Below are 21,925 nucleotides of genomic sequence, written 5' to 3' on the forward strand. Positions count from 1 at the left end.
TTGGCTTACAGAACACTTTCACAGGGAAAACCCTTAAGAGCACTACAGGCTAAAAGAGAGGCATCATCTCATTGCTCGTTACTACTAATGCACGGAGAGTCATTCAGGCTAGCAAAGCACTGTTAGAATGCACTGCGAGTGTGTTTTGGAGACCATTATACACCATTAAAACATCAACAGAACAAGGTCTGTGCAACGCTAATGCTGTTCATAGAACTAAGCAAAAATAATGAAGTTAACTTAAGTGTTAGCATGTTAACCATGGATGTTGGACGATTCTCATCTTTGTCACCAGATTTTCTCTCTAAGAGCTAGACATTTCTATGGTAGATATTGCTTGGGCTTATAAAACTAGGGAGCCTTTTTATTTAAAAAAAAAAAAAAACGTTTTATAGAATATTTTCCAAAAACAACTTCCAAATGTACATTTCTGGAGTTATCAACTATTAATTAAAAGACTGTAAAATAACGTAAAAACATAGCTGTTTTATTGGTTCATCTTGAATGCACTACATCCATCCATCATTGGAAACACCTGTACTGGCAGTACAGTATAGTAGTGGCATTATGGATGATTACATCTTAAGGCATTTACAGCCCTTTTACGCAGGGGACATCAATCTTCCACTGCATTGTGGGAAGCTGAACACAGCCGGGTAAATCCATTTGAATTCAATCACTTTTTGACAGCATCTCTTTTCATTTAAACAAAACTTTCCATAAATGTTTGCCTATGGAAGAAGTGGTCAGAAAGAACAGATTTTCAGAAAGATTTAAAACAACATATATTCCCATTCAAGTCAACATTCTCTGATGATCTTTGTGGTACCATTTGAAAGTTGACATTTTCACTTTATTCCCATTTTAGTACATTTTCCTGCCAAAACATAACACTCACCCTGTATGTAACCCTGTACCTTAGAGGCTGCTGCCCTATGTACATAGACATGGAATCACTGGTCACTTTAATAATGGCACACTAGTCACTTCAATCATGTTTACATATGTATATACTGTATTCTATTCTACTGTATTTTAGTTAATGCCACTCCGTCATTGCTCGTCCTAATATTTATATATTACTTAATTCCATTCTTTTACTTTTAGATTTGTGTGCATTGTTGTGAATTGTTAGATACTACTGCACTGTTGGAGCTAGGAACACAAGCATTTCACTACACCCGCAATAACATCTGCTAAATATGTGTATATGATTTTGATTTATTCAAGAGCATGTTGTGTCTCAACCAATGGCAGGCATAACACAAAACCTTAGATGATATAAAATAGGGTCTAAGTTACAACATATGCGAAAAGATAATTGACGTTAAAGGTAAAAAAAAAAAGACATTTGTATGTTTTTAGATTTTTGCCAGAAATGATAAAATATTTGACAACCCTGTTTGTATGCATTTAAATGATTTAAATCTCAACTGATTATTTTTTCCAGTGATGAAGACATGGATGTCTCATGGTATGGTGGAGTTTTCAAAATCAGTCAACTTTGAGCACCTTTATCACTTGAATGTCACTTTCGGAGCACTTCTACAATGGGCAAATATGTATGGCAGATTTTGTTCAAATCAAAAGGGGTGTTGTCAAAAAGTGATTGAATTCAAATGGATTTAACAAGCCATGATGCCTCTGTCATCCAACCGGGGATGCTTTCAGTCCCTCTCAGTCCTGGCCTATCCTAGCCCTCTTTGGGATGATCCACCAATCATCAGGCCCAGTCCCAATCACCACTCATCAGGCTCAATCCTTCAAACCCTCACTGGAGCCAGCCCCTCTGATCCTGGCTGAGTCATCCTGCCTTCTAGCCCCTGTCTTGCTCTGTTTGAGTGGTCAATGCCCGAGGCCCCTCTCTGTGGGCCAGCTTCCGTAGCGGCCCCTTCTCACTGTGTAATCCCAGAGGCCAGCGCTTTGCCCTTGTGTCTGGTGAGCGCGTCCTCAAGGAATCCTGCCAGCTTCCCACAGTCCTCCTGCATGGGGTTACACAGGGTTTGAGGTTAGAGGTTAGATCATTACAGGTTATTGCAAATGACTATGTCCGTTTGCAATAACATTAGGCGACAAGGATACCTACCTCACTTATGAAGGCGTAGTGAACAAGTTCATTGGCAAGGTCTTTGGAGCTGTCAGCTGAAAGATTCATACAAAATAGTTCAGCCTCATACCACGATATGTAACAAAAACATAATAATGGATATGAAAGTGTCCATTAGAACTCACTCGGAAGGATGTCACAGCTAAGTTGTCGATGGAGCTTGTCGTCCATCTTAAGAAACAGAGAGAGCTAAGGAGAGGACAGGATAGAGGAATATATTTTATCAACACAGAATATACTTATCCCCCAAATGCAATGAGGATCAGAATGGATGAAAAAAATAAAATTGCGATGTTATGTCATGTTATGGCAACTCCAAAAGGCCACGTGACATGGGGGGGGGGGGTTGTACACATTGACACCATTATTTAAATGAAGACGATAGTCAAACTCACATGAGTTTTGGTCCCTTCTTCATTTGACTCCAAGTTACAGTGCATTTGAATCACCTGCAACACACCATCAGACCAACCATCAGTTAGAGTGATACACGTACTTTAACTTGCACTATTCTCTTTAAAGCCCTATTTGGACAGGACTAGTATTATTACAGACGTCGGTTATGTAATCATTATCTCAGCATGTGCATTATTTCAGAGGAAGATTGCACAGGATTCTTTTTTCATTTTTTTTCATTCAATTTAGTCTACGACGGCAGCCTGGATTGGAGGTTTTTATATTCTAGACATGAAGATATTTCAACATCATGTCTAGACGATAATAAACTACAATTATAACTTGTGCTTAGCTGCCAAACATATACAGTAACAGTCAAAAGTTTGGACAAACCCACTCATACCAGGGAACATAGTAAAAATAAATAAAAACTCCTGAATGAGTAGGTGAGTCCAAACTTTTGAATGGTACTGTAGGTGTCTCCATAATATTTAAAGTGTAATTATAAGGATTATTTTAGCGATCCACGGTACACGTCCCTCCTAATACTGTGAGCATCTGGACAGTATTTGCTTGAGATGATTGTATGGATGATAAACTTGCTATTTCCTAAAAGTTTAGCTCAGTGGGGAATCTGGGAATGCCCTGCTTTGTCATCTGTTGCCTAATTCATCAACAGCCAGGGTGTCACGCCCTGACCTTAGAGATCCTTTTAATTCTCTATTTGGTTAGGTCAGGGTGTGACTAGGGTGGGCAATCTATGTTTTCTATTTCTTTTTTGGCCGGGTATGGTTCCCAATCAGAGGCAGCTGTCTATCGTTGTCTCTGATTGGGGATCATACTTAGGCAGCTTTTTCCCACCTGTAGTTTGTGGGATCTTGTTTTGGTACTGTGCTGTTTAGCCCTACTAAATGTTACATTTCGTTTGTATTTTTTTTTTCTTTTTCAGTGTTCATTTATTAAAGTAAGATGTACGCCTACCACGCTGCACCTTGGTCCAATCCTTCCAACAACGAGCGTAACACAGGGTTTAATTAAATAAGATTATAGGCACATTTTTTTTATTCCACATTTAGGCCTACTTAAACTGACACATTTGGCGATGTTCAACTTCAATTCTACGGCACAAAACGCATAGACACAAGAATTCACTGTGAAAGTTGCTAAATGCAGGTCCTTCATATGAAATATGTGCAGCACTTTGTTTAAGCATTAATTCTCTGTTTTCTTGCTCAAACTTCCAGCAGTAGCTGTCAAACGCTGTAATGTCTCGGTAAACACAGAGATGTCGATACGCACGGAACTAGTATTATGAGAGGACCTTGGGGTTTTCTGAAAAACAGTAGGTTATTCTGTCTGGAATTGTATATTGGCACGAGACTAGTATTACTGGAGAACGTTGATTATGTAATTATTACCCCAGAACGTCCGTTATTCCAGAGTACGATTCAGACAGGATTCGTTTTGTCCAAACATGCCCCCTGTAATTCGTTATTTTTTTCCTAGGCGTGATAATATTTCAACAAGTCCAGGCGATAACGGTCTACACTGACAACTCAAACCATACCAAACCATCTTTGATATCGTTTCTGCATAATATTTGAATTGAGAAAGTGTGATCATAAATGAATTCCACAATAGACGTCCTAAATGCCCCCCATCCTTCAGATGTGAGCTAAACAGTGCACTTGCACTTGAGATGCGTTTTAATGCGTTGAATGAGAAAGTGAACTTATCATTTCCAAAAGTTTAAGTAAGCTGTATGCTGCTTTGCCATCTATTAACAGCAAGGGTTACATAAAATTTTAACTTTCTTTTTTACTTCGGCAATATTAAATTAATACGCACAAAACATAAATAAAAGCATTCACTGTGAAAGTTGATACATGTAGGGCCTTCATATATAGGCTATCCACAGCACTTTGTTCAATTTATTGAATCACCACCATTCTGTCTGGTCCATTTCTCCCACCAGTACACCAGGAGCATGAGAGAAGTTTGAATGTTATCTCTCTCCATACGCGCGGTCTCAGGACTCATGGCGCATTCCTGCCGCCCGTACCCAGGTTGATGGCTCGGACTCAGATAGGAGTGTTACAAGTCACTGTCGCATTGAACGCCTTTGTCGCTCTTTCTTCAGCAGGTTAGGGAGGGTTTTGAGGTTCACATACACCGTCTGTGGTCAAATTATTCCTACCATGTATTAAGACACCATCTGACGTCACCATCTATGATAACCTCAAGAGAGGACAGATCAAACGATATAAAATGTAAATCTATTTCATAATAAAACCACATAAAATGTTTCATGGGATTAAAAACCCCCCAAGGTTTTCTGAGTTGCAAGGAGTGTTTGGCCAGATAATTTTAATTTGTTACCTCTTCAGAATCCATCCCCCTGGCGTTTCGCCTAGATTCTTCAATCCAAAAATCTTTTTCCTGTGGCAAATTTAGCCAGTTTCACATCATAAGGATATTTGATCCCTGGCATTCATTAAAAAGTTGTATAAATCCTGTTGGGGCTAGGGGGCAGTATTGAGAATTTTTTGAAAAAATATGTGCCCATTTTTAACTGCCTCCTACACCTACCCAGTAACTACAATATGCATATACTTATTATATATGGATAGAAAACACCCTAAAGTTTCAAAAACTGTTTGAATGGTGTCTGTGAGTATAACAGAACTCATTTGGCAGGCAAAACCCTGAGACAGATTCTGACAGGAAGTGGATACCTGATGTGTTGAATTGACTTTGAGCCTATGCCATTGAAAAACAAAGGGGGTTAGGAATATTCTGGCACTTCCTATTGCTTCCACAAGATGTCCCCAGCCTTTACAAAGTGTTTTGAGTCTTCTACAGTGAGATCTGACCGAATAAGAGTCATGGAACGTGATGGCCCATTAGACCCCTGGCGTGCGATTTGATGGTGGGTACTCTCATTCCGAAACGTTTTAAAAGAAAACCCAATGGTCCGCCTTGAATTTTATTCATGTTCTGGTTAAAAAAGGCCCTAATGATTTATGCGATACAACGTTTGACATGTTTGAACGAACGGAAATATATTTCTTGAAGTGAAGTGAAGTCCGGCTGGCTTAGATCATGTGCTACAACACGGAGGTTTTTGGACATAAATGATGAGCTTTTTTGAACAAAACTACATTCGTTATGGACCTGGGACTCTTTGGAAGTGACATCTGATGAAGAGAATCAAAGGTAATGGATTATTTATATAGTATTTTCGATTTTAGATTCCTCCAACATGGCGGTTAGTCTGTATCGCAATGCGTATTTTTCTGGCGCAGTGCTCAGATTATTGCAAAGTGTGATTTCCCAGTAAGGTTAATTTTAAATCTGACAAGTCCATTGCGTTCAAGAGATGTAAATCTATAATTCTTTGAATGACAATATAATATTTTAGCAATGTTTTCTAATATTAATTAATTATTTTGTTGTCATGACTTGACTGCCGGTATTGGAGGGAAACGATTTCCTGAACATCAACGCCATAGTAAAACGCTGTTTTTAGATATAAATATGAACTTGATAGAACTAAAAATGCATGCATTGTCTAACATAATGTCCTAGGAGTGTCATCTGATGGAGATTGTAAAAGGTTAGTGCATAATTTTAGCTGATTGTATGGTTTTGGTGACGCCTGTCTTTGAATCGACAATGCATTGCACACAGCTATTGTCAATGTACTCTCCTAACCTAACTTTATGCTTTCCCCGTAAAACCTTTTTGAAATCGGTAAACGTGGTTAGATTAAGAAGATGTTTATCTTTCAAAGGCTGTAAGTTAGTTGTATGTTTGAGAAATTTGAATTTGGACATTTATTTGGTTTCAAATTTGCCGCTCTTGAAATGCACCTGCTGTTGATAGGGTGCGCCACGGGGGGCACGCTAACGTCCCACATAGCCTCAAGAGGATAACACGTGAACATCTTCCTTCACATAGAAACTGTAATCTCAATGAACCACTATCGATCGAACCGATGCCATACACCGCTATGTGAAAGTTTCCTGTCCCACAACTTTCAGGGGGATTTGTTGCTACATTTTGAAAAAGAGGCAAACGCTTGCATGGCAGCATTTCCTCCGAATTCAGGTTCCATTCCCACTCTACTCTCATTCTTCCAATGGCCAACGGCCCCACATCTAAAACAGGGATCTATCTCCCTACGCTTTGATGTTTTTTCACTACGTTTCTTTGTCTTACCTTGGCCATTGAAACCACTGTTAGTGACTTTCACTGCGAAGTGAGCGGTGTTATATTCCACTTTCAAAGCATCCTGCTCTATTTTATCCACTACCCCCACAATTGCCATTTTGATCACAGGTTTGAAACCTGCCATCAAGGCGAAATACAAATGCTACCAATGTACTCCCGTACCCAGTCTTTCTGTAGCTGAGTACATCTACTAATTCCGGGTTTATCGGTTTGTATTTTTTGTTGATAGAAGGCTTCTTTCAGCACCTCCATGGCTTTATTAAAATCCTCTAGCTCTCTCTTTCCAGGGAGAATCTGGGCCATATGTCGCCATATCAATAGTTATTATTCTGAAACCTCTCCCGACGGTGTCCAGGGTGTTTAGATTTCTTCACTCCCGTCTCTAATACACACCTTCTTTAACTATTTTTCCAAGGTAGCGCTACCACCTTCCACCGAAGAATAGTTAATTTGGTCATGGCAGTTAATACTTTGTATTAGAACCAATACTATAGTGTCTGCAAATGTATTACTGGAGAATACATATGACCTAATGTCTTATTTCAGTGTTGCTAAAATCATGAGCAACACCTTTTTTGTAATTATTACATAATTACATTACCCGACTTCCACCAGTAAAATGAATCCTGTCCAAATAGGGCTTAACACACACAAACAAATAGAAAGACAGACAGACAGACAGACAGACAGACACCTAACCCTCACCTTTCTGCTCTCTGTCTCTTGGGGCTCAGGGGTGGGGGACTTCGCCGTCTCCACCTGTTCGTGGGACAGGGATAGGGCACGGGGTACGGGGTGGGGGCGCGACGACGCAAAGTTCATGAGGGGGTATATTCCATTCCTGAAGAGGGATGAGTCAGAACGATGTCAGGGGCCACAAGGCCATCTCTTAATGACACCCTACACAAAGTCCATAAGAGGCAATGACCAAGGCAGCTCTTTAAGGCTTGCATCCTAAATTGCACCGTATTCCCTATATAGTGCACTACTTTTGACCAGAGCCCAATGGGTGAATGGAATTAGCCCTTACTTGACGTCCTCCAGGAACTTGTCCAGCTCCAAAGGAGACACATGGGAATACTTGAGCTGAACGCCAGGCCGGTTGCCATGTTTGATTTCTGCCATTAGACCGTTGGGGTCAAAGGACTTGGTCTTCTCCTCCACACAGTTCTCTGGCAGCAGGTCTGCAAAGAAAGATGGGTAAGGGAGTGTTACATGGATGCCACACCAGTTTGGCATATAGCAAATCAAATCAAAAAACGTTTCCACTTCCATTGTAACAACAGACGTTCAAAGAAATCCCACAAAATCCAATAAAGGATTTCTGTATTTTTCAGCTGTCCCATAACAAAAAGGAAATAAGACGTGGAAACATTTTCTCTCTCCCACACAAATGGCTAGCCTGGGTTGCATTTTGTTTGTGCCATCATGCCACTCCTTGTCATGCCAAACAGACTGGTGCCCAGGCAAAGAATTGGCAGTTGTCAATCCACAGATTGCATGCCATGTGCATTGGGGGCTTCAGAGATGGAGACACTCACACTGGTTGCTGATGAGGCAGTGGGCAGCCAGTAGCTTGAGGGAGTGGACCTCAAACAGCACGCGGTGGAAGAGCAGGTCATGGGCTGTGGGACGCTGCTTGGCCTCGTGACGCACACACGACTGAGTAAACTCCTGCAAGAGGGAGCGGAGGTCAAAGGTCAAAGCTATGTAGTGTATTAGTTAGGGTTTAATTAGTGTGTTGGTATCCTTTAAAATGTACATTCAATAAACTTGATTTCATAAGGTGTGGGTTTTAATCAAATGTGTTTTTGCACATTGGCCCACTGTGATGCTTTGCTATATTTGGGCCATGGATGGAAACATGAGTGAGACTGACTCTCATGAGGGGATCCTCCAGAGACTGGCCTGCGTTGGTGATGGCCTCCTTGGACACAACAGCATCTCCATTAGCCTGTATTTCCAGGACAGCCATCTATAAATAAATAAAGAGATTCCATTAAGAAATGAGCATGGGTGTATTATTGTGGTCTCCTTGGTGTGAGGGCCTCTGGGTGTGTGCTGGTATACAGTCTGTGTGATCTATTAGACTGAGATAGGACGTGAACATATGAACACAACTCGAACGTCAATTTTTTTTAACTTTGGTTTATTTAGTAAATATTTTTCTTAACTCTTATTTTTCTTAAAACTGCATTGCTGGTTAAGGGCTTGTAAGTAAGCATTTCCCTGTAAGGTCTACACCTGTTGTATTCGGCGCATGTGACAAATACATTTTGATTTGATACAAAGAGGACAATGCAATCAGGGCTGTGGCGGTCATGAAATGTCAGCTGGTTATTGTCACGCAAAAGACTGCCGGTCTCATGGTAATTGGCCGTTAATTAACATAAACACGTTAAGCATCTCCAGCCCTCCACACATACAAGCCGCTGATGTTTGCCTTTGGAACATCTATATTTAAAAAAGTTGAATAAATCAATTTAATATACACCATCACAATAAATTCATTATTTATTTTAGGCAGGTATATAGAAACATTATGATATTAGTATTTATTATGCATTCCCATTCGCTGCTGCCAAGGCAGCAGCTACTCTTTCTGGGGTCCAGCAAAATGAAGGCAGTTATACAATTTATAAAACACTACAATACATTCACAACGGATTTCCCAACACATTAAGTATGTGCCCTCAGGTCACTACTCTACTACCACATATCTACACCACAAAATTAATGTGTATGTGTGTGTGTATAGTGCGTATGTTATCGTGTGTGTGTATGCATGTGTCTGTGCCTGTGTCTCTTCACAGTCCCCGCTGTTCCATAAGGTGTATTTTATCTGTTTTTTAAATATAATTTTAAAGCTTGCATGAATTACTTGATGTGGAATAGAGTTCCATGTAGTCGTGGCTCCCATAGTGTGCCTCCCATAGTCTGTTCTGGACTTGGGGACTGTGAAGAGACCTCTGGTGGCATATCTCGTGGGGTATGCATGGGTGCCAGAGCTGTGTGCCAGTAGTTCAAACAGTCAGCTCGGTGCAACATTTCAATACCTCTCACAAATACAAGTAGTGATGAAGTCAATCTGTCCTCCACTTTAAGCCAGGAGAGATTGACATGGATATTATTAATGTTAGCGCTCTGTGTACATCCAAGGGCCAGCCGCGCTGCCCTGTTCTGAGCCAATTGCAATTTTTCTAATCCCCTCTTTGTGGCACCTGACCACATGACTGACTGAACAGTAGTCCAGGTGCGACAAAACTATGGCCTGTAGGACCTGCCTTGTTGATAGTACTGTTAAGGCAGAGCAACGCTTTATTATGGACAGACTTCTCCCCATCTTAGCTACCGAGTGGCGCAGCGCTCTAAGGCACTGCATCTCAGTGCAAGAGGCGTCACTGCAGTCCCTGGTTCGTATGCAGGCTGCATCACATTCGGCCGTGATTGGGAGTTCCATAGAGCGGCGCACAATTGGCCCAGCGTTGTACGGGTTTGGCCCGGGTTAGGCCGTCATTGTAAATAAGAATTTGTTCTTAACTGACTTGCGCAGTTAAATAAAGGCTAAATAAAAATAAAAAATACTGTTGTATCAATATGTTTTGACCATGACAGTTTACAATCCAGGGTTACTACAAGCAGTTTAGTCACCTCAACTTGCTCAATTTCCACATTATTAATTTCAAGATTTAGTTGAGGCTTAGGGTTTAGTGAATGATTTGTCCCAAATACAATGCTTTTAGTTTTTTATATATTTAGGACTAACTTATTCCTTGCCACCCATTCTGAAACTAACTGCAGCTCTTTGTTAAGTGTTTCAGTCATTTCCGTCGTTGTAGTAGCTGACGTGTATAGTGTCGAGTCATCTGCATACATAGACACACTGGCTTTACTCAAAAAGTAAGGGGCCTAGACAGCTGCCCTGGGGAATTCTTGATTCTACCTGGATTATGTTGGAGATGCTTCCATTAAAGAACACCCTCTGTGTTCTGATGGACAGGTAACTCTTTATCCACAATATAGCAGGGGGTGTAAAGCCATAACACATAATTTTTTCCATCAGCAGACTAGTATCGATAAAGTCTAACAAATCAGCCCCCACAATCTTTTTATTATACATTTCTCTCAGCCAATCATCAGCCATTTGTGTAAGTGCTGTGCTTGTTGAATGTCCTTCCCTTTAAGCGTGCTGAAAGTCTGTTGTCAATTTGTTTACTGTAAAATTGCATTGTATCTGGTCAAACACAATTTTTACCAAAAGTTTATGAAGGGTTGGTAACAGGCTGATTGGCTGGCTATTTGAGCCAGGAAAGGGGGCTTTACTATTCTTAGGTAGCGGAATGACTTTTGCTTCCCTCCGGGCCTGAGGGCAAACAATTTCTAGTAGGCTTAAATTGAAGATATGGCAAATAGGAGTGGCAATATCGTCCACTATTATACTCAGTAATTTGCCATCCTAGTTGTCAGACCCCGGTGTCATTGTTGATAGACAACAATAATTTTCCACCTCTTCCACTCTCATTTTATGGAATTCAAAATTAAAATGCTTGTCTTTCATAATTTTGTCAGATATACTTGGATGTGTAGTGTCAAAGTTTGTTGCTGGCATGTCATGTCTAAGTTTGCTAATCTTGCCAGTGAAAAAATTATTTAAGTAGTTGGCAATATCAGTGGGTTTTGTGATGAATGAGCCATCTGATTCAATGAATGATGGAGCTGAGTTTCCCTTTTTGCCCAAAATTTAATTTAAGGTGCTCCAAAGATTTTTACTGTCATTCCTTATATCATTTATTTTTGTTTCGTAGTATAGTTTCTTATTTTTATTCAGTTTAGTCACATGATTTCTCAATTTGCAGTACGTTTGCCAATCGGTTGCGTTGCCAGACTTATTTGCCATACCCTTTTGCCTCATCTCTCTCAACCATACCATTTTTCAATTCCTCATCAATCCAAGGGGATTTAACAGTTTTTACAGGCATTAGCTAAATAAATTAGAAAATATATTTGTTCCATTCTGGAGTGAGTGTGCATATGAAGTGGCTATGTTGAGCGTAAAAGTGATAATTTGAAACAGGTCCTATACGCAAGATTTTGAATTATTTGTCAACTTTAGTTGTGAATGATACAAACCTTAGAATATCTTAGAAATCAAAACATATGACAAAGTAGCAAAAAAAGCTTGCGCTCTGTTCCTTCCCTCAGGTTGCACACGCTGTTCTTATCTCAATTTAATCTTGTCTTTACTAATATGTAAAATTAGTTGAGATTTAGGATGGCCTATTATCAAATGGGCAGGGGCAGGGGAAAAATACATATCATCCGTATGCACTCGGATAGCGAATGGAGGCTGCTTTCCCTTTGGTTGTTTTTCAATCTGGCTGGTTGGATTCTCCAGTTATTTCACTCCATGCATAAACCACTGTTTGAGGAGCATGCAGCCTCTCACTGCATGACAGGTGATATTCTGCCCAAACTCTGTATGCCATGGGCTCTCCAACCCTGTTCCTGCAGCTACCCAGTGCTTAATTTGGAAACCCAAGTGAAATCTGTTCGGGAACATTGATAGTAACATGTTTTCACAATGAAACATATTTCATTAAACTGTTGACCTCCCCTCTCTCTGCACGCTGGAGAAAGGAATGAAGGAGAGAGAGAGAGGAGATGGAAACGCATGGTGGTGAGATATTCTGTAGCTAAAGGTAATTTCTCCGCCTATTAATTATGAAAATATTTAAAGAATGCCCTATTAGGCCCTACTATACTTTTAAAATGAAGTGCTTTGTAACACCAAAACTAGTGGCAACTGAGCTGCCACCAACTTAAAGGAGATGAAACCTTAACTTTCCTGGAGTATTGAAACACATCATCCTGAGATGTTTTGAAACATTACATGGTGTGTTGTAACACCACTTAATCAATTGTTGTGTGCCAGGAACTGGGAGCACTACCCAAAAAGATTGAAAACACTATTATGGTGTTTCAAATCCTGTCTAGTTGTAATGTCTGCTTCCAACTCACACTCTCAAACATCCCCTGAACGCAGCTCACTCTCCAGATCCCAATCACCTGAACTCTGATCACCTGTTCACACACCTGTATGTCATTATCACACACTATTAAGTTCAGTTCTTTGCACCCCATCATTGTGAGGTATTGTTTGTTCTTCTATTCGGAGCTATTCGGAGTTCTTCTATTCGGAGGAAAGACACTGTCTGGTACGAGTCAACATGACAGCCTTGAGTTGGGGTGGTCAGCTCAGATGAAGTGAGGAAGAACAGGTATCACTAAGGTTCTGTCTAGCAACAGAGATGCATTGGCTGTTCAGATGTGTAGGAGGAGGCTCAGCATAGGAGAAAGGGTTAAATATCAGTGCTGGTGTGAATGTCTTTTGTCTGACGCAGCTGTATTGACCTAATGGCCGAATAAACTTGGTTTAAGCTTTACTAATCGTCCGTGAGTTGGCACTGCGAGCAGGGTGCACCACGATTTATAGTCAAACCAGAGTCCAGATCAGTGGAGCAGGAGCTGGCAACAAACAAGGAAGGCACAGTTCCTACACCTGTTTCCACACATTTTGACATCTTGGGGAGATGAGATTCGTAGGCTGAACAATTATAGGATACAGACCTAGAAAGCCTGAGTTTATTCAATAGGCCCATTGAGTTGTGACCGGTCGTAGCTTTAAAGAGAGTAAGTCCCGAGCAGGATAGATCCTGTGGAGGGTAAGTCTCGTAGCTTTAAAGATAGATCCTGCGGAGGGTAAGTCTCGTAGCTTTAAAGAGAGTAAGTCCCAAGCAGAATAGATCCTGTGGAGGGTAAGTCTCGTAGCTTTAAAGAGAGTAAGTCCCGAGCAGGATAGATCCTGTGGAGGGTAAGACTCGTAGCTTTAAAGAGAGGAAGTCCTGAGCAGGATAGTTCCTGTGGAGGCTAAGACTTGTAGCTTTAAAGAGAGGAAGTCCCGAGCAGGATAAATCCTGTGTAAGGTAAGTCTTGTAGGTAAAGGGTAAGTCCAAAGCAAGATAGTTCCTGCGGAGGGTAAATCTCTTAGAACCAGGCTAAGTCCCGAGCAGGATAGTTCCTGTGGAGTGTAAATCTCGTAGAGAAAGGGTAAGTCCTGAACAGGGTGGTCCTTTGGAGGGTAAATCCCTCGTTTAGTGGTTTATCAGCCAGACCCGTAAGGAGGGTGAAGGTCTCAGCCGGCAGTGGCCATGAGGCAGTATAGTGTGTGTGTGTGTGTGTGTGTGGATAAAGTGACATGCTTGTGTACTAGGATAAAAGGTTGCCATTTAGGGTTAGAAGAAAATAAATAAGATATCCTTAACGCTGTTGGATTTGGGTGTATTAGCAGTAGCAATAAAGTGAGGTTGGTTTCATGCCCTGTTGGGGTGGGGAACCATGACAGATTATGTGGAAATAGGAAGACAAATGTGAATAATTTTGGTAATGTGTGTTATCAACAACAGTGATATTTGAGGCAAAACACTGAAATAAGACATTAGGTCATATGTATTCTCCAGTAATACATTTGCAGACACTATAGTATTGGTTCTAATACAAAGTATTAACTGCCATGACCAATTAATAGGCACAAATACCTTAACTATTCTTCGGTGGAAGGTGGTAGCGCTACCTTGGGAAAATAGTTAAAGAAGGTGTGTATTAGAGACGGGAGTGAAGAAATCTAAACACCCTGGACACCGTCGGGAGAGGTTTCAGAATAATAACTATTGATATGGCGACATACGGCCCAGATTCTCCCTGGAAAGAGGAGCTAGAGGATTTTAATAAAGCCATGGAGGCGCTGAAAGAAGCGCACAAGCATTCTACCAATTTGGCTCGAATATGGGAAAAATGTAGCAAACTGGATAAAATTGGTCAGCATTTCCCGGCTAACGGGAAATTCCAATCTGATAGAGAATTCAGGAAGTGTCACGTCCTGACCAGTAAAGGGGTTATTTGTTATTGTAGTTTGGTCAGGACGTGGCAGGGGGTGTTTGTTTTATGTGGTTTGGGGTTTGTTGGGCTATGTACTTATGTAAGAGGGATGTTTGTTTAGAGTGTTCCGGGGTTTTTGGTCTATGTTCTAGGTTAGTGTTTTTCTATGTTCAGTCTAGTTTTCTACTTCTATGTTTAGGGTTTGTTGATTGACCTTCAATTGGAGGCAGCTGTTCCTCGTTGCCTCTGATTGAAGGTCCTATGTATAGGGGTGTTTGTGCTATGGGGGTTTGTGGGTAGTTGTTTCCTGTTTTGTGTCTGTGCACCTGACAGGACAGTTTAGTGTCGTTCGTTGTTTTGTATACGTGATTTGTTTGTTTTTCCTTCTTTTGATTTATTAAAGAAGACGAGTATACACGTTCCCGCTGCACCTTGGTCTAATCCTTACAACGCCCGTTACAGAACTACCCACCACCAACGGACCAAGCAGCGGGGTAAGGAGCTGGAGAGGAGCTATCGGGAGTCGTAGACCTGGGAGGAGAACCTAGCCGGAGAGGGACCATGGAGGAAAACTGGAGAGGACCGGGAGTGTTTTGCTGGAACACGGTTGGCATGGAAGCCTGAGAGGCAGCCCCAAAAAATTATTTGGGGGGGGCACACGGGTAGTTTGGCTGGGCCAGGGTTGAGCCCTAAGCCAACTCCTCGTGCTTACCAGAGGCAGTGTGGTACTGGTCAGGCCCCGTGCTATGGGGTGATGCGCACGGCGTCGAGGCCAAGTACCCACAGGCCGGTATGCTCGGTGCCAGCGTCCCGCATTTGCCGTGGGGAAGCGGGCACCCAGCCAATAAGGGTGGTGCCAGTCCTGCGCTTGAGATTGCCAGTGCGCCTTCACGGCTCAGTGTATGCTGTTCCCGCTCTCCGCACTAGCCCTGAGGTGCGTGTCTCCAGTCTGGCATCTCCAAAGCCAGCACCACGCACCAGGCCTTCAGTACGTCAGCCCAGTCCAACTCGTCCTACTCCTGCTCCTCGCACTAGCCCTGTGGTGCGTGTCCTTAGTCTGGCACGTCCTAAGCCAGCTCCACGCATCAGGTCTTCAGTGCGCAGTCCCCGTCCAGAGCTTCCGGCAAGTGCCTCGTCCAGAGCTTCCGGCAACAGTGCTTCCAGCCCACAGTCCGGAGCCGAGAGAGACGGCCCACAGTCCGGAGCCGAGAGAGACGGCCCACAGTCCGGAGCCGAGAGAGACGGCCCACAGTCCGGAGTCGAGAGAGACGGCCCACAGTCCGGAGCCGAGAGAGACGGCCCACAGTCCGGAGCCGAGAGAGACGGCCCACAGTCCGGAGCCGAGAGAGACGGCCCACAGTCCGGAGCCGAGAGAGACGGCCCACAGTCCGGAGCCGAGAGAGACGGCCCACAGTCCGGAGCCGAGAGAGACGGCCCACAGTCCGGAGCCGAGAGAGACGGCCCACAGTCCGGAGCCGAGAGAGACGGCCCACAGTCCGGAGTCGAGAGAGACGGCCCACAGTCCGGAGCCGAGAGAGACGGCCCACAGTCCGGAGCCGGCACAGCCAGAGTTGCCCTACAGTCCGGAATCGGCGCAGCGAGAGTTGCCCTACAGTCCGGAATCGGAGCAGCCAGAGTCGCCTCTGATTGAAGGTCCTATGTATAGGGGTGTTTGTGCTATGGGGGTTTGTGGGTAGTTGTTTCCTGTTTTGTGTCTGTGCACCTGACAGGACTGTTTAGTGTCGTTCGTTGTTTTGTATACGTGATTTGTTTGTTTTTCCTTCTTTTGATTTATTAAAGAAGATGAGTATACACGTTCCCGCTGCACCTTGGTCTAATCCTTACGACGCCCGTTACAGGGAGGCAATTATGACTTGGCACAATGACATAAAACCAGAATCAAAAGCACAATATACCAGCGTTTTGATGTCAGCCTTCTATCAACAAAAAATACAAACCGATAAACCCGGAATTAGTAGATGTACTCAGCTACAGAAAGACTGGGTCCGGGAGTACATTGATAGCATTTGTACTTCGGCTTTGATGGCAGGTTTCAAACCTGTGATCAAAATGGCAATTGTGGGGGTAGTGGATAAAATAGAGCAGGATGCTTTGAAAGTGGAATATAACACCGCTCACTTCGCAGTGAAAGTCACTAACAGTGGTTTCAATGGCCAAGGTAAGACAAAGAAACGTAGTGAAAAAACATCAAAGCGTAGGGAGATAGATCCCTGTTTTAGATGTGGGGCCGTTGGCCATTGGAAGAATGAGAGTAGAGTGGGAATGGAACCAGAATTCGGAGGAAATGCTGCCATGCAAGCGTTTGCCTCTTTTTCAAAATTTAGCAACAAATCCCCCCGAAAGTTGTGGGACAGGAAACTTTCACATAGCGGTGTATGGCATCGGTTCGATCGATAGTGGTTCATTGAGATTACAGTTTCTATGTGAAGGAAGACGTCCACGTCTTATACAACTTTTTAATAAATGCCAGGGATCAAATATCCTTATGATGAGAAATTGGCTAAATTTGCCACAGGAAAAAGTATTTTGGATTGAAGAATCTAGGCGAAACGCCAGGGGGATGGATTCTGAAGAGGTAACAAATTAAAATTATCTGGCCAAACACTCCTTGCAACTCAGAAAACCTTGGGGGGTTTTTAATCCCATGAAACATTTTATGTGGTTTTATTATGAAATAGATTTACATTTCATATCGTTTGATCTGTCCTCTCTTGAGGTTATCATAGATGGTGACGTCAGATGGTGTCTTAATACATGGTAGGAATAATTTGACCACAGACGGTGTATGTGAACCTCAAAACCCTCCCTAACCTGCTGAAGAAAGAGCGACAAAGGCGTTCAATGCGACAGTGACTTGTAACACTCCTATCTGAGTCCGAGCCATCAACCTGGGTACGGGCGGCAGGAATGCGCCATGAGTCCTGAGACCGCGCATATGGAGAGAGATAACATTCAAACTTCTCTCATGCTCCTGGTGTACTGGTGGGAGAAATGGACCAGACAGAATGGTGGTAGCGGCTCAGGTGAGAGACTTGTGTACGTGGGAAAACGGATTACTTTATATTGAAATCGGACATTATCAAGGGCTATCAAATATAATGGGCAAGAGTTTCATATGTGCCGTTGGGAAGATGAACCGTAACGCTATAAGGAAGTGCCGGGAAAAGGGGATGGTATTGAAAAGATTTGGCATGGGTCCTCATATCCTCAAAAGGTTCTACAGCTGCGCCATCGAGAGCATCCTGACTGGTTGCATCACTGCCTGGTATGGCAACTTCTCGGCCTCTGACCGCAAGGCACTTCAGAGTGTAGTGCGTACGGCCCAGTACATCACTGGGGCCAAGCTTCCTGCCATCCAGGACCTCTATACCAGGTGGTGTCAGAGGAAGGCCCTAAACATTTTCAAAGACCCCAGCCACCCTGGTCATAGACTGTTCTCTCTGCTACCGCACGGCAAGCGGTACCTGAGCGCCAAGTCTAGGTCCAAGAGGCTTCTAAACAGCTTCTACCCCCAAGCCATAAGACTCCTGAACATCTAATCAAATGGCTACCCAGACTATTTGCTTTGCTCTCCCCCCCCCCCTTTACAACACTGCTACTCTCTGTTATTATCTATGCATTACCACTTTAATAACTCTACTTACATATTACCTCAATTACCTCGACTGGCCGGTGCCCCCGCCCATTGGCTCTGTACTGGTACCCCCTGTATATAGTCTCGCTATTGTTATTTTACTGCAGCTCTTTAACTACTTGTTACTTTTATTTCTTATTCTTATTCGTATTTTTTAAACTGCATTGTTGGTTAGGGACTTGTAAGTAAGAATTTCACTGTAAGGTCTACAACTGTTGTATTCGGCGCATGTGACAAATACAATTTGATTTGATTTGATTGAGGAAGTTCTACACACTGCAAACAATGTCATTACCATGCCACTCGCGACAGTAAAAAAAGGACAAAGGAGGGTTGTAATGAGAAGAGTTATTACCGGCAATAAAAGGTCCGTGTTTATAAACGTACATTCTAACCGTGATGACGTGCGCTAGGTTGAGAAGCTCGAATTTGAGTGATAGACTCAAAGTAAAGCACTAAGGACTGTCATTCTAAATATGGGTTGGGTAATTTATAAAATGGTTAAGTTATGATTTGGATACAGCGAGAGAGAGTTGTTCTCAAACTGTGAGGGGTGGGGGCACTGATCAAATTCATTGGGCCTAGGGAGCCTCTAGAAACCTTATCTTTAAGTGTCCTCCGACAGGGAGGTTATTAGAGAACTCACTGGAGGTTAGCTTGGGTCAATCGTTACGTTTTTTAGTTTTTACCATGTCATCAGAATTGTTATGTTAAATCGCATCAATACATATGGATTGCCGGATGATACGGTACAATTAATTGCATACAAGGCTCATAGTCTGTGTCTTGCGTTAACACCCAAGGATGAAAATGAAGGCGACGGGCATGGAGACCAGCATCACATGGGCATGGAACGTAACGGCTGGACGGTTCTGTCCCCAGTCGTAGTTTCATCAAGGGTGGTGTGATATTATGAAACATGTATTTTCTCTTTTCCCTGTTTAAGTCAATATGTTTTTAGGTTTTGTGGAGCATAAGAGTGATCATTGTTCCAGAGGAGGGACTGATGTATATTGACTAATTGATTTGAGAATGTTTTAGTGTATTTATAACTTTATGAATTGCATTAGGAGTAGTGACCATTGTGTTAAGGGTTAGATGGAATGATATATGTGCAAATATATCTGTAGCTGTAATGAACATGATGGGAGACAGAGAGCTGGTTTAAAGTGCAGGGCGCAGCAGGTGTTTACTGTAGAGGACCACAGGAGGAGGCAGGTAGCTGGGTCCAGGGGCAGGCAGAAGGTCATACAAAGAGGGTCCAAAAGGGCAACAGTACAGGCAGGGGAAAAGGCTAGTAACGTAGTCCGGGAAATCAGGCAAGAGGTTGATGACAGGAAATCCGATAGGCAAAAGTACAGCCAGGGAATAGGTAAAAAGGCATCGTTAGTGAGGGTGGCCAAAACTATGATACACAGGAGGACTAATATGGGAAAAAACAGAGCTCCGAATAGAAATATGTATCAAAACAAACAATACCTCACAATGATGAAGTGCAAAGAACTGAACTAAATAGAGTGTGTAAATGACATACAGGTGTGTGAACAGGTGATCAGAATTCAGGTAATTGGGATCTGGAGAGTGAGCTGCGTTCTGGGGATCTATGTGTTTGAGAGCGTGAGCTGGAAAGTGAGCTGCGTTCAGGGGATCTACGTGTTTGAGAGTGTGAGCTGGAGAGTGAGCTGCGTTCAGGGGATCTACGTGTTTGAGAGTGTGAGCTGGAAGCAGACGTTACAGTAGCAGGAGGCAAGGTATACATGAGGCCTGCGTTTGAGACAGAATGTTCACATAAGGCTGTTAAGTGGGATAGAATGTGACAGGGACGGAGATCTGTGGGGGCTCATAAATTAAGGTTGTGGTGATAGAGGGGTATCATTCCCAGAGACTATATATATTGTTACAGGAGATAGCTGTCCTCCCTCTCCTACGAGCTAACTGTGCACAATATAGGGACTATTGTGAAGTTCAATTGAACGTTACACATAGCCAGATCATGGTGAGAGTAGCAGAGATAGTGTTGGCATTTCAGACACTATTGTCAACTTTCAAGAAACCTGTGACTCAAGAGTTTTGTTAGGTTGGATATTCTTCCAACATCATTCATCTCTTCCCCATTTATAACAGCCAGCGAACACTTGACAGATTCCATGCAGTAGTTATTCTCACGGCAGTCGCTGTAGGGACAGTAATTAAAGGAGGCTAAAGTAACAGCATGGAATTGAACTACGGCGCAAATGAGGGAGTTTGAGATATGCATCATTGGCAGTGTCAGTAGTAGCAGGGGTTACTTTAGTAGCATTGTTGGGATATCATGAGCTAAGGACTCCTGACACATGGCTTGGTACCTGGTAACTGGGAGACCGATGCGAGTACCGGGGGCTGTTATTCACACGTCACAAATTAGTGATCTGGCCATAAGAGAAGAGTCTACGTTGTCCTGTTGTCAGGAAATGACCCACGCGTTGCAGTGTGCGTATTCCCGGGTGAAAGTGGCACATGAAGAGCAGGCGATAACCGAGGGCACGGGCTGAATTCTGGAGATTGATTATACATGATTATACACCAGGCGGGGGTGTTGGGACAGCGTTGGTCTGGTCCACACACAGTACTCCTTACAGCACCTGCAGCGGTGAAGATCCTCATGTCTCTCCACGGTGGGTTCACACTTCTCACGTGAAGTGAGGTCCAGCTGCATAATGGGTGAGCTTGAAGACGCCATGACGGAGGAAGCGGAGCTAAAGAGAGAGAAAGACTATATTCCACTGTAGACATACAGATGGGTTGGGTCTGGGAGCTACTTTAACCGCCATAGTTGGGTATGGGTTAGTTGCTTTATTGGACAATGCATCATATAAAAGGATAGATGTTGGGGTAATTGTACACCGGACAACATTCTGAAGGCATTGATGTGAAAGCATACAGTGCTGAGTTACCTCAAGAGGATGTAGCGTTGATTAGGGCTGCGCACTTGCCTATCAGGTGACGTGCCTATCAGGTGGCAATGGAGGAAGAAGACGGGGAACAAAGTGAAAATGACATGGCTTGGGAACACCTCTCGGAGCCTGTGGCCAGAAAGGGGAAGACTGGGTGAAAGCTTGAGGAGGTTCTCTAGGGCCTTCGTTTTTGTGGAATCCATCAGAAAAGTATCCTGGAGGCATAGAGTCAGGCAAAGAGACAGTGGGAATTGTCACGTTATCAGACTTTGGGTTTCTTTCCATATAGAATTATGCATAGTTTACCACCTTGTTAATACTGTTATGTTTTGTGTTTCTCGTTGCTTTTCAAGTCTTGTGCTATCAGGAGAAAGTTGAACTGGAAGAAGCCAACAGCTCCATCGGACTCGTTATTAGGTCAGATGAAATGAGGAAGAACAGGTATCACTAAGGTTCTGTCTAGCAACAGAGATGCAATTCAGATATGGAGGCGAAGATTCAGCAAAGGAGAAAGGGTTAAATATCAGTGCTGGTGTGAATATGTCTTGTCTGATGCAGCTGTATTGACCCAATGGGCGAATAAACTTGGTTTACTAATCATCCGTGAGTTTTACTAGGTTCATTTAGAACCTAACAGCAGCAAGCATGGCAGGATACTGCATTTGC

The 21,925-nt window shown here is 43.0% G+C and overlaps 1 protein-coding gene across 1 annotated transcript in view; it reads right to left on the bottom strand.

Moving 5' to 3' along the window:
* Window positions 1–1,366: 1,366 nt before the first annotated feature.
* Window positions 1,367–21,925, bottom strand: part of LOC115195748 (nuclear receptor-binding protein 2) — a 63,017-nt gene continuing 42,458 nt past the window's right edge. The window contains exons 10-17 of the mRNA XM_029755949.1: window positions 8,616–8,711; window positions 8,278–8,410; window positions 7,767–7,920; window positions 7,442–7,577; window positions 2,503–2,556; window positions 2,233–2,296; window positions 2,087–2,142; window positions 1,367–1,982 (exon numbers count right to left, since the gene is read on the bottom strand). Of these exons, the coding sequence (XP_029611809.1) occupies window positions 1,896–1,982; window positions 2,087–2,142; window positions 2,233–2,296; window positions 2,503–2,556; window positions 7,442–7,577; window positions 7,767–7,920; window positions 8,278–8,410; window positions 8,616–8,711 (780 nt within the window). The 3' untranslated portion in view covers window positions 1,367–1,895. The remainder of the gene's footprint in view (window positions 1,983–2,086; window positions 2,143–2,232; window positions 2,297–2,502; window positions 2,557–7,441; window positions 7,578–7,766; window positions 7,921–8,277; window positions 8,411–8,615; window positions 8,712–21,925) is intronic.

This window comes from Salmo trutta, chromosome 6 (genome assembly GCF_901001165.1).
Source record: "Salmo trutta chromosome 6, fSalTru1.1, whole genome shotgun sequence".
In the NCBI taxonomy this organism is placed as follows: domain Eukaryota; kingdom Metazoa; phylum Chordata; class Actinopteri; order Salmoniformes; family Salmonidae; genus Salmo; species Salmo trutta.